Here is a 13736-nt window from a genome sequence, read left to right on the forward strand (position 1 = left end):
TACCTACAATGAACAAGAAAAATACATTGCTGCACATTATAGTAGAATACGTAGATGATCAAAAAGAAAAGTAATGTTAACTTGTTCTATATTATAGTTAAAACATTCGAAGAACAATTAAAGAAGTGCAAAGTATAAAATTAAATTAATCTTTTAATACGAAACAACAAGTACTATAAAATATTTAAAAAACCGTGGAGCAGAAGAATGACACAATCTATCAAATCACGTAGGACGTATTATTAAACAAAAATAACACTCAAATAAATTCTTTTCGAATTAACATCCAAATTCGCTATTCTTTCGCTTCTCTTACAAAATTTAAACAATCATATATAGTAAATCTATAATTTCTTTTATTTTAGATATTTTCATGTTTACCTGTAAAATGATGTTAAACATTTTTGTTATTTTCTTGTATATTTCTTCAAGGTATAAGTTTAAATGTTAAAAATATATTAGTGAGCGAATATTAATGTGGATCACGGTAAACTTTCCCTCATTTTAAGACCCAAATATTTGTAGCTACATATAAGACAGAATGTCACACTTTTAAAAATTGTAATTTGTAGTTTAAATGAAGCCTACAAAATAGAATTTGTGTATATCATAAAAACAAATAGAATTAAAGAAATTTCTTTCTTGAAAAACGAGGTTGCAATACGATGCAGGTAGATAATACAAAAGTGTAATAACATTTCAAAGTGAACACGAATATTTCGAAAATGTAATATATATATAGATACGTGATTTATGTAGATTTTGCGTTATGACTGTACGTATAATATCCTTCATGGCAAAATATTGTTTGGCCGTAATATCGTTTGGTATTTCAATTTTGCGTAAACATGTGCCATCGCTAAATAAATAGTTGATACGTTAAAAATATGTTATGGTCTTCCAATTTTATTTTTATGCAAGTAACGACCGAAATAAATCTAGAGTTTGTTAATTATGAAAGAGTTACAGAACGTAACAAAATAAGAAAAAACGAAAAGATTAAAATACATAAACTTTGTTTGCAATTATTGAAACTACCCAATTACTAGTTTTCTCGTCACGAGATATCTGTGCTAAAGTGTAGAATTTTATATCCAAATAAAGCTGGAGGCAAGGTTTTCGATTTTTGTGGATGAAAATATGAAACCTTTTAAAAATGGAATAAACATAGTGATATTTCCGTGGGAAAGATGCACGTGTGCAGTTTATGAATAAAATATTTTGAAAGCGAATTTGCTTCAAAAATGGAGTAAATCTTTAGCTCGCAGAGGATTACGAGGGTTTCTAGACCTAACATCGCCAAGATTGATTTAAAAACCGGATTTCTTGTATCAAAAGCGTGAGTAATACGTACCTTCGTTTGCGCAAAACGTTTGAAAATAGATAGAGCTCGTTTGTACTCGAATTTAAGATGAAACGTGATACTTTGATGTCGTGTCCTCATCGTCAACGAAGTTTTCATTCCTGAAGGGTTTTTTTCTGTCCGTTTGAGATTGCCCAACCCAGTCCATGGCTGGCTGTCTTTGAAAGCTGAATCTGGGAGGTGATTATCTCGGGAGGCATGCATCAAGAGACCCCGTCGTCGTCTACAAGGAAGATGACATTTGAATTCGAATACGTGGCGACGCGATGTGTAGGAAGGCGAGCAGGACATCCGATTTACATTAAATTTACATCGCTATAACTTCTCTCCGTGTTTGAGATTGATACACAGCCTGGCAACGGCGAAAACTCTTTACCATAAGGTCTCTTTGGAATTCTCCTTCTCTTGATGGAATTCGCAAAGAAATGTCAATTCCATCTTTTGAAGGTTGACTTCTTTCTGGATACCTATTTCGGATCTTCCTCGCTGAAGGTTTATTCCTAATTTCAGTTTCGCTGAGAATAATTTAGGTACACGCAACAGTAAAATGAGAATTTGACTTGAGACGTTCTCAATATCCGTGAGTCTCTTTTCCCTCCATTTTCCTCGTAGGAACTCTTTGATCAGGATACTGAAACTCTGAACTACGATTTGAATCAGGGAAGACATTTGTACCTAAACTGTTGTTTATAGTTGCCATTTGACAAGCAAATTAAACCTGTCAACTTTGATTTGGACTTGTACCTAACCTAAGGTTACTCCTGTCATTCTAGGTGTCTTGGGTCCGCAGACGCGGGGAGGAACTGCACCTGCTCACAATCGGTTTGGACACCTACGCGAGCGACTCCAGGTTTTCCCTGGCTTTTGAAAGGCCAAACAATTGGCGACTATACCTGCGCTCAGCGACAGAGCGAGACGGCGGCCTCTACGAGTGTCAAGTCAGTGCTCATCCTCCATTAATCAGAACTGTCCATCTAACGGTGTCAGGTGAGTAAATATGTCTTTGCGCGTGCATATCCGGTCGCATTCGCTTGTCAAGTCTCGAAGAGCAATCGCGGCTCCAATTTCTAGCTGAAATATATGCTCTTTGATCCGTCGACTTCGGTGTCATCAATAAATCAGTCTGCGCGGACGCTCCCTGAAATGAGGATGGGCATAGTCGAGCTAATCAACCGTGAAGGGAGTTACATGCCCCAGCTGGATGATTATCGTATCCATCTTTTTCGATTAATGATAATAGAGAACTCTGATTGTGTTTCCATGACGCTGACAAGTTCTTTTCGGATAAGAATATATACAAGCTATTAGACTATAAATGAGAGAAATTTTGTGAAGTGAATCTAAACTTCAAAATGAGACGAATATTAGGTATAATAAAATTGCGTTCAAGTGTACGTTTGTTAAATGTAAATATTTAAAAAAAAATCAATGACTACGACAGTTGCTATAATAATCACTGTTCCTCACGATCCAATTTTCGTCGCAAGCTTCGCACTGATCATGATGCAAATCTATTTGTCAAGTTTATGAGGGATTTTATTAAATTTTGAAGATTTGTAGTTAACAATCAGAAGCTCACTGCAATTTCGTTACTCTTGATTTTCGTTTTATTGTGATGGTTATAATTGGAGTATAACTTCTGTTGAGAAATTCTCAACCCAAACTCTACGGTCAGGCGGAGTCATATAATTACTGCAAGAGGGCTTGATGTTGGTAATACATGTGCACTATTGAAAAAATGTTCTACATCAGTTGAATATTATTGAGAAGTTATCAAACTTCGAAGTTGGATAATTGTATAAAAATTTAACCAAAATACAATGTTACAATGAAACTTCAATTAAAGCAACGAACTTTGGACTGATAATAATCCCATTCAGTTGGCCAAGTTTCACTTCAGCTCTACCAATTTGTAAACACTTATAAATAACATATAAAGGTTGAACCGCAATTTCGTTTCATTTTAATGTCTATAATGACCTCTCGAGTCTTTCTTCATCTGTAGTCGAACACCCAGTATTTTTGTTTTGTAAATTTTGCCGAAGACTGGAAATTGGGAGATGTTCATAACTTAACATACTGAGGAGAAGTGTTTCTTTTCTCTTTAGACAAATGTAGGTGAAAATTGATGTGCGTTGTGGAAGATAATTAATCACAAAGTAATAAAATACATATTGCATTCTTAATAAACTTCGTTGATGGATAATTAATTAGAATACATGATTTAGCATATCATACAGAACTTTGTCTGCTATTGGCAAGTGTACCTAAGTCTTTATAGCTCCTGCATGATAATTTTCACAATCATACATTATATTCTCAGGTAGTTAATCAGATGACTATGTGCCAAAAGTCAGCCTCATTATTCGCTTAATCTGGTCTCTCGAAAAGTATCTTGGGAAAGTTGTTAGATATATAATCCACGCGTTCCACGAGGCATTTTCGCTGGACCATAAATCACGGAGGTTCGCATCGTTAAGGTCGTTCTTGTCGTGGCATAATGGCGATCTTGGAGCTGTAACGATGTTCTCGTGGCACTCTTGGCCTGCTGTACGTATACCCCTTAATTGGAGCACCCCTCCTCTCTTTGCACTCTCCTCCCTCACGCTTGGCCTCAGTCCTATGAATTTCTCTCTTGTTGTTGAATATTTCGTTACCCACTTTCCTTACTCCTGAAACATTTTCCAATCGCCACACGATCGTCAGTTTTCCTCTAAAAGCTTCGAGGTTTCATAAGAGTCAGCGCAACATTCCCCTTGAACGTGACGGTGTTCGAAATGAATCATTCGATTTCGAGAACCTCGACTGAATGGTCTCTCAACGCTGCTTTTGTCGTCGTAAATCGGAAAGTCGATTGCTGTGAAACCCACAGCTGCCAGACAAGCTGTATCGAGTTTAACGCTTTAGCGTTCGCCGATTCTATCAAAGCGTTCAAGAAATTTTTCTTTATGGACTCTAATCACAAGCAAACTAAGTTAGAGATTTATCCAAACGCTGTAGAGGTTCCATATTAAATAGCGCACTGCTACTCGGGTCTTGAGAAAGAAACCATCAATATGCGGACGACGGCGGTATAAGCGGAAGTGTGAAAGAATGAATAGTCAGAGAAGACCCAATAGGAAGCAATGAGCGCCGTAGCACGAAGATATTTTTCAGCTCGAATCGACACGATGGACTCCCACGATGGTTATGAAATATTTGACCGAAATACGAGGTGCGGGCTAGGCATAAATTTCTTTTCTTTTTTATGATAGAAACGCGAACATTTCACCTGCGTGAATGGTAGAACGAATGACTCTATTTGCCGTGTGTGTGTGTCTCTTTGCCACGTATTTATCAGCTCATATATATCTGCGCCTATTTATATGATATTTCAGGTTCCTGTTTATAAAGGTTATCTTCCCCGAACTATGCCCATTTGTCGAGAAATGTGAATAAACTGCTGCTAAATGTCCACATTTGAAAGTAGATATAAGAACTCAATAACACTTTGCTTCCAAAATAAAAATGATTTTATTTTGAAAGTAGATATGTCGGAGAAGACAAAATACTTATTTTTACTGATTTTGGAAGACAAGGCAAACTCCTACAGTCTCACTCTAAGGATCCAAATTAAACACGTGCTTAGTTAATTATCTCTCCATAATTCATGTCTGCTAGATGCTTGAATTGTGTCTACGTGTCAGCCTTTGCTCTTGGCATCAAAGGAATGGTTTACAGGGCTACATATCCCATGTGAATGTGATGATACACAGCAACACTTACCCCACTGAGCTTTGGTATCTGCAACACTTGCCATCCCAAAGGTCATTAAAGAGACCACGTAATTGAATAGAGCATGTAGTTTGATATCGGAACCGATATAACAGTAGAAAATACTTCAAGTAGTATTAAAACTTCAGGATCCTAGCAGCTCGAAGCGAGTGAGCAGTGAAAGAATGAAGCAAATCAGTAGTATAAAGTAGCGCGAGTGAGCCAATCGATCAGTAGCGTAAACCACTAACAGTCAGACCAGTACAAGTTGAAATTCACCGATAGTACTACTTCATGCTTTCGTAAAACACAATTACCGAAGCAAACGTGAACAATGCCCAGTCGATAAGCACGAGACGTAGGAGATCGATTTCCTCTCGCTCGCGAAACGGTTCTGACCAAATCTTGTGAACTGCACCTTAATCTATTCAATCACATGTAACCGATAGCACTCGAGATTAGTTCTAACCGCTTTGGAATGTACGCGTGACTGCTGATACATTTATAATGGTAGGATACGATATTTTTAAGTCTGACATATTTCTAGATGTCTTGAGAGTATTATTTGAAGAATGACGACGCTCAATCTTGGAATTAACAGAAGTTTATTTTATATATAAGTACTTTATGTATACCGAGTGTATACGATATACGTGGTTATATTTTAAAAGGTGTAAAATGGAATTCGATCGGATATTATGTCAGAGAATATATCGTTTTGTTGATAGTGAAACTATGACCATTACGAAGCTCACCAAGAGACATAAATGACCACGAGACGAAAGTCACCAAGAGCCCTAGATCTTTGAAACTATTTTCCTACTAGTAGATCTTCGTTATACTTTCTCTTGTCTGTTAAATCTTTATGAAAACTGTTCTCTCTTCCACCAAATCTTTTTAGTCGTTTTCACTCAGGGTAGAAGAAAGGGGAAACCAATCCTTTTTCTTGTTATACCTCCGATATAAATAAAATGTAGTAGAGTGAACAATGTTAATTCCATCATTTAGGACTTACACCATTATACCTGCTGCTCGGTAATGCCACAAGATTGAGAGAGAACTTTTTGAACAGCATGCCGATAGCTGCACCAATCACTGATTGCTAGGTACCCCACCCCATTCGAAAAGTTCCCACTCTACATCGTGACCTCAGAGGCCAGCAGGTTTCATACCATCCCTGAACTTATCCTAAGACTCTGAGATCCACTAGGACTAGGGTTGTCATATGAATTCCCTCCTTGGGTATAGTTGGGATCTTGAGAGTTAAGGGAAGAAATAACGAGTGTTCTATTGTCTAGGTCCTAGACTCGAGTAAGACTTTAGGAATAGAATACAATAGGAAACCCGTTATTTCTTCCTTTCACCTCTCAATTTTCCTCACTAATCCTAAGAAGGGAACTTGTGCGGCTACCCTGACTCGAACTCACATTTATTCAGGGAGGTTCACGATATGTCTATCATTTCACAACGCCAAGGGAAAGTCCAAGTTTCACGTCGTGATAGAAATTTGAACTTTTTCCTGTTTACGATAGCAAATGCTCATAGCTACAATAATTGGTCAGAGAAGAAATTCCTAAGCTTAAAAGTAAAGAGCAAGTCAAGTTAGCGAAATAGTGGATGGATAATAGACTGTAAAGTATAAGGGTTTGAGGTCGCATCGTATATCAGTGCAATTAATGGTAGCAGAGAACTTTGGCCACTTTTGGAACTCTAGCCAAGCGCACTTCGATCATTTCGAAGAAAAATCCTTGCGAAACATTAAATTTGTGCGTCTATGAGCCGTGGCATAAACTTGCTCGTGAAAGGGGCACTTTCGAATGGTCAGCCAGTCCCTGCGCTCGTGGAACACTCGAGCGAACTTCAGGTATTATGTCGTGGCACGAGCCACCATAGAAATGACAGTGGAGGCGCATAGATCGCGCGAAAGGTTCAAAACGAGTGACCCCGAGGCGCATTTCTTTACCAATGGAACGAGCGTACGTCACGACTCAGTACACACAAACAGCGCTCCCTTCTTCCCGAACTTACGAAATAATTCGTGGAGGTGTGTAGGAGAAACAGCGGCTGGAGAGCTTTATTTTTGGCAGACGTTCAAATAGTTAGGAAACTTAAATTCTGCTTTTTCGGGAAGCCAGACTCCTGGACGGTCCACGACCCTTCCCTCAACCCTGCTCACGCCAACTTTATGACCACCAGCCCTTCCTCTAGCCACCTCTTAATCGGGTTTCAATAATGGCTAGGCTCTTGATCGATCCAGATGCCAGAAAACGCGTGTAAAGGAATCTGCAGTCGATTTTCCTGTCGATTACCCACATTCGTATTAAGGATCTGTTTTTCGTTATTGTCCCAGATCAACTGAATGAGGCTTTTTTTGCCCAAAGTTGTAATTTTATTTCAGTATATAACTGTTTTTATTATTTCTCGATGCAGTAAAAGTGAACCTTCTGTTAACCTTTGAAAAGGTTAAATTGACTCTCAGGAAAGAACACGTGGAAGCGAAAGTTAGCGAAGGATTCGTGGAATTCGCACCTCCCAGGTAATAAATCGAAGGTCCAAGGATGTGGAGTCTTAAAGCCCTGCCCTTTCACACTCCCTCTACGAAAGCTTCAAAGCTTCGACTGCAGTTGCAGAGAATAAATCAAGGCTTGCCAATACCAAACGTTACGAGCTTTTATTACAGCGTCGTTGGTAGCCCCCTGTCACCTGTCGCGTTTATTTACAAAAGGGTTGTTCCTTTTTGCTCGTTCTTCGCCTCCCTCGTCTAGTTCTATTTTCTTCTTCGCACCAAATCGTTTCTTGAAATCCTTTGACTATAGCGATTGACTTCTTAACTAGCTTTTCCTGTACGTTCGATCGGGATAGTAAAATGGAGTAATTTTTCCTCCATGTGCAACGAATAGATTCTGCCCTTTCGAGGTTCTCTTACCCACCCTGGCAATAGCCTATAAATCCTGAACTCCTTTCTATGCAGCTATGGTTTTAGTATCCTCTAGTATTCCTTCAGTTGCGAAACCAATGATACTCTTTTCCATTTTACCAGCTCTGTGAACGATAAAAAGAGGGAACACCTGCTAGTTCTAATTTTCTATTCAATATTCTGACAAATGACAGTAATTCTCCAGCAATCACTACATAGAGGATAGACCACAAATTGCAGCACTTAAATAGTTCCGAAGTCCAGCCACGATAGAAAAAGTTTCACTGGCATCCAGCGAAGTTTAACTTCTATCAATTAGCTTAGTTTCCGATCAGGGTTAATGCTCGGGCCTGGAGGCGCACTTTCGAGCTCGATAATAAACTTGGCAGGGTACTTAATTCTGACTGGTAACGGGCTAGTGGAAGCGAAAGTTGCCGTGGAAGTAAGTGGGTTCGGAAGTTACCGATGTTTTCGATGTTCTTGCCTGTTCCACGGTTTGAGTACACGCACATGCTCGTTTACACGGCTCGACGAAACTCGAGCCGAATTCCGAGGGAAAATCGCGAGCCTGGAAACATGGTAACAGGACTAGCAATTTTAATGGCCGCCGCGTTAATAATGACATTACTACAAGCACTTTTCAAGTTCACTACACCTATCGTGTCACACAGAATTCCGAAATGGCTATCGAAACACAAAGCACGTTTCTCCATTATAAAAGTGAGTAAATTACTGAAGACGCGTCAGTTTATTAACCCCGCAACGCCGGCACATTTTGGCCTGGAAAAGCACTGTACCTGAGAAACGAAAATGGAAACTACACAATTAGAAAGCTTCTGTTTTCCAAGTTAAATAATTCATAAATATTCTGCAATCAATGAAGAATTATTTAAATGACCTTCTCTGAACAGACCGGTAGTATGGTGTATATTATGTGTACGCATTTGAAAATGATGGAAGAGGGATTCCGTATAGCATATAGAGGTCGTTGCTGGGGTGTTAACGATAAAGACTTTCCTTAATTATTTTCTGTATAAATTTAAGACATTGAAAACAGAAACTGAATAATTTAATCAGAAATATAAGGATTCTGAAAAGTTACTGTATGCTGTATATCTTCAATAATTTGTTATGTTACTTTAAAAATGACAATTTTTAAGACATTTAAAGCTTTCTATTTCAAGAGTTAAAATAAATGCACTAACAAATTCGCTGTTTTTGAGTACGTCTTGTACAAAACGTCATAGTTAGTTTTTAATTTTGTGATTACAGAAGTAAAGGATCCTTTCTACAGAAGATCTATAAAGTGTAAAATAATTCAATGAAAATACCACATTTTAAACAGTATTTAACAGACAAACAGCATTCCAAATAAGCGTTTCCAAGTATTTAGGAATGTAAATTACACCAAAATTAAATTGAATAATTCGACATGATAAAAATTCTGTTTTTTACACCCTACAGCCATTTAGGAGCACTGTATGTCGCGAAAGTAGATCGCTGACGTCGTTTGTCCGTCAGGTCGCGGATAAAACTTGCGAAACTGCCAGCGCCAAACTACTCGCGATTTTAATTGCGAGCCATTTCGCACGTTCAAGCGTTTCCTAATTTCATACATTTTTTCGGCCACGACCGAGTTAATTTCGACTCATTCAATTGCTCGCATTGTTACGAGACCGCTTATCCCTCTTTTTACCCTTCCATAACGACATTTTCTGCCGCGGTAAATTTTTCGCGTTTTCCTTTTTCGCTGCACACTGCTATTAGCCAGTTCGGTTTGCTTTGTATTTTATTTCAAATGCGTATTAAAAATACAATGAGCTTTAATTAACATTGCGTTACTATGCAAGTATTTTCAACGTGTCACGCCTACTGCAATCATAATTTTTTCTGACTCTGCAATATTTTATCGCTATAAACTCGTCAGATTATCACTGACCCAATTAGGAGTCTTCACTTTTGGTTAGAAATATGACTTATCCGATTTTCGTTATATAGATGCCTCTTCTGATTTCCATATTTCGAGTTTCGGGGTGAGAGGTTTTCTAATTAGTATATTCTCTTGTGGATAATCTTTGACGAGTCAGTAACGAATTGAAATCTCAGGGTTCTCGGTGCCCTGACCTCTGCAATTGCTGTCGTTTGAGGCTTCCGGCTGGAAGCAGTATCCAATAGGAATTCTGTGCCAGTGCTACGCCACCGTTGCAGCTTGCTTCATCAGGAGTCAAATGACACTGTGATACTGAGTACCAGTCCTGGCAAAACGTTCAGATAGAATTTCTATTAAACATGGCTTACGTTTAGAAACCTCGAATGGTAATAACGTGAATTGTCAGCGCGTGTATTAGCCTCAGCGACTTGCCACACTCTATAAGCTCATTGCTTGCACTGACAAGGAAATCAACATTTAGAGACTTGTCTTAAAAAATTCAATAGATTGAAAGCTATTGATTTTCTAGTAAAAGCATTTGTATGATGATCCCAAACATGCCAGTGCTAATTTATTATAATTATCCACTCACACTGCTTTGCTTTTCTTTCTGATAAACAAAAATTATTAAATCCAATACTTTAACAATCGAGTACTTACCAGTGACTGTATGTCGAAAAAATTTCATGTATAATCGTTCACATGAAATTCTTTACAGTGCACCAACTATTACACTTTATCAAGTGTGCTTTTATCCTCCTAGCTTTTGACTCGCCAACCTTATCTCTTTCAATTTATTTGTGTCTCTCACTTATTAGTGAATCTATGTATATAGATTCCATGAAGTTTCCAATTTCCCACGCGTTCTTTTTCTGCTGTAAAAGTGGAGTAGACTAATGGATTCATATCTTAAAACGAAAATAATGCAGTATAATTAATAGAGGTAGCGATATAATGATTAGAATCTTGCTTCCCAAAATATGGTACAATAATTGTGTTTTGTTTTATGAATAATCGAGAACATCGATCAGGTTTCGGGGGTTATTACCTAGCGATAATGGCAAACGTTATTAAAATTTTCGATTATTTACGCCCGAGGACGCCGTTAAGATCTAATTGCGTGTTACGATAGATTAATCTTTCAGTATCAGAATCCGTACCATCGCCGATCTAATGAACACGTTACGCTTATCACAGCTCCATTATAGAATACATAAGCGATAATAATTCTGGCCTCCTAATCACGTTATCACAGTTAACCTTGTGTCTCTTGTAATGGTAATTATTAGCTAAAGGGATGATCTTCGACATTCCTATTTTCTCTGCTCATATCCATGGTTTAATGTAGAGCTAATGTATTATAGGAGAACGTAGAATTATAAAAATATCGCCTGACACGTATGTCACTGTGTGCCATAATTATTTTTGGACAAAATGACGCATAACGAGCACCGATATTGATGACATACAGTTTGAAAATAGGGCAACTATATGTAAAGCAATATAATTACAATTGCACTATAATAATGAAAAACAGCAATGACGAGAAATTAAGTTAGCTACCTAATACGATGCTATCGCAGAATATTATTATTCCAATTGAATCTTATTCCGTGATTGAGCAGGTCTGCTGTTAGAAATATTGCACTAGAATTTCATTCGTATCTGCAATAACAGCATAATTGTCTAGTGGAAAGGGGTGAAATAATTATTGCATATTACACAGTAACAAGAATGAACGTCACAATGCGGTGAAACACCGGCTCGATGTCGGAAGTCGACGCCAGCCGAATAGGGAGCAGTTTCAAACGTGTAATTTACCTGTTCGTTCATTTGCATCGCATGATGTATGAGAACGTTTGCGGCTGTTCTATCGTCACTAGCACTGTGTACACAATTTGTTTGCCTAGCCACAACCATATTTTACGCGTACATGATCGATGACCATGATACAATATCCGCTGGCGCTAGTTAAACGTTTTATCGGGGCCTATGCTTTTGAATAGAAATAGAAATCTCAGTTTCCCGAAAATTGCACAGGAAACCAGATTTTGGCGCCAGTGAAATCGCAGTACCGTTCCAAGTGCCTCTGTGGATATACTGGGTGTTCGACGACAGGTGTCAGAAACTTCAAGGGATGAATCTGCACGCTAAAATAAGACGACAACGCGTTTCAGGCTTCATTTCAGTGTTATTGTACTCTTCAGTATTTTTGTACTTTATTGGAACTTCATACCGTTTGTTAATACCGTAGAACCTCAATTAAACAAAATATCACGAGATTCAAACCTAAAGCATTTGTTTAATAGCTAGTTTTATTTTCTTCAGCAAACTACTATTGTTTCACTATATAAATCTTAATCGATATTCTACGTATTCTTATTTTTATTACACTAAATATTTGCAACCCTAAGTAACAGAAATTTTGGATATTAGAAGTTTAGTTAATCGAGGTTCTACTGTAAATTAAATTAAATTATTGATTTTGAGAGAATGTCTAAAATATGCGACACCTATGTCTGACTTAGGATATATTCTACTACTGACATGCACTCAATAGAATAAGTATCAAGTCAGAAACATTTCAAGGGAATGTTAGGCAATTTCCCAATGATTAATAACACTGAAACGAAGTCTCAAACGCAATATTGTCATTCTTAATTTTTATCCTACGTTGAGATGTTTTATCCTACCTCTTGAAATTTTTGACACCTATTATCGAACGCCTTGTGTCCACTTGAAAAATTAGTAATAGTAGTGAAGTGCAAAAATATTGTGTCCGTTAGGCCTCGTTCAGATTAGTCGATTCAAATGGCTTGAATTCAAGTACTTTAAAACCATTTTAACAGTATGAACCTCTTATTTACTGTTCTTGAAGTGTCTTCCCAAGTTTCTATGCTCGTTCTCATTAGCCAAGTTGCTTGAATTCAAGTCACCTGTTTTCATATTAACTTCTCATGCAGTTCAGGGAGTGGGATATTTAGCAAGTTAAGACTGTTTTACAAACATGAAAGGTTTATTTTATACCACAACAAAATACAAAATCGTTGTACAAAATATGAATGTCTATAATAGTCCAAATTTTCAAATTCGTGTTTGGTAAGGCATTAAATGTTTAGAAGTTCGGTGTATACTCTTTTCTTTATTTAAAAAATGTCTTCAAGAAACCCAATTCTCCTTCCACGTGTCATATGAATGAAAAATATTTTTGAAGTAGACCTTAGAGAGCTATAATGGGAATATAAGGCGGTTTCTTTATTGCACAGTACCCACAAGCTTAATGCATTTCATGGCACAAGCAGGACCTGCAGGACGTTACACAAAGAGTCTTTGTTCGGGCAACCAACTCATAAATCCGAAAGTCCTTTACATAGCGTGTGGTCTTACGATGTGTCAATTGCTATTGAAGGTGAGTTGCCTGGGAAATAGTTTGAATAGAAACTGAGTCATTTTCCAACTACAAGTGCTTCAAACAATATACAATTCGAAATAAATTAACTTCCTCGACAAGAGCACTATTCTCTGTGGACACAACATAAACCCAAAAATGTGGTTTTAACAATTCAAATAACATGAAACCACTTTATATGAACCTGCTATTTTACTTGGCTCGAATACTTGATTTTCAAGTTTTAACTAAAATTAAAATTCTTTCAATTTTGTTTTATTTGAAATAATATCTCTTAAATAGTGTAAATTTGCATAGTATAAACGTATAAAGAAATAAACTGATACAAGTGCATTTAATATAAAAAGTAATTAGTTACATACTT

At 37.4% G+C, this 13736-nt stretch overlaps 1 protein-coding gene across 1 annotated transcript in view; it reads left to right on the top strand.

The window, feature by feature from the left end:
- Positions 1 to 13736, top strand: part of LOC143185080 (zwei Ig domain protein zig-8) — a 178818-nt gene that overhangs the window by 79149 nt on the left and 85933 nt on the right. Inside the window, exon 5 of the mRNA XM_076387805.1 lies at positions 2137 to 2350. Within this exon, the coding sequence (XP_076243920.1) occupies positions 2137 to 2350 (214 nt within the window). The remainder of the gene's footprint in view (positions 1 to 2136; positions 2351 to 13736) is intronic.

This window comes from Calliopsis andreniformis, chromosome 10, assembly GCF_051401765.1.
Source record: "Calliopsis andreniformis isolate RMS-2024a chromosome 10, iyCalAndr_principal, whole genome shotgun sequence".
In the NCBI taxonomy this organism is placed as follows: domain Eukaryota; kingdom Metazoa; phylum Arthropoda; class Insecta; order Hymenoptera; family Andrenidae; genus Calliopsis; species Calliopsis andreniformis.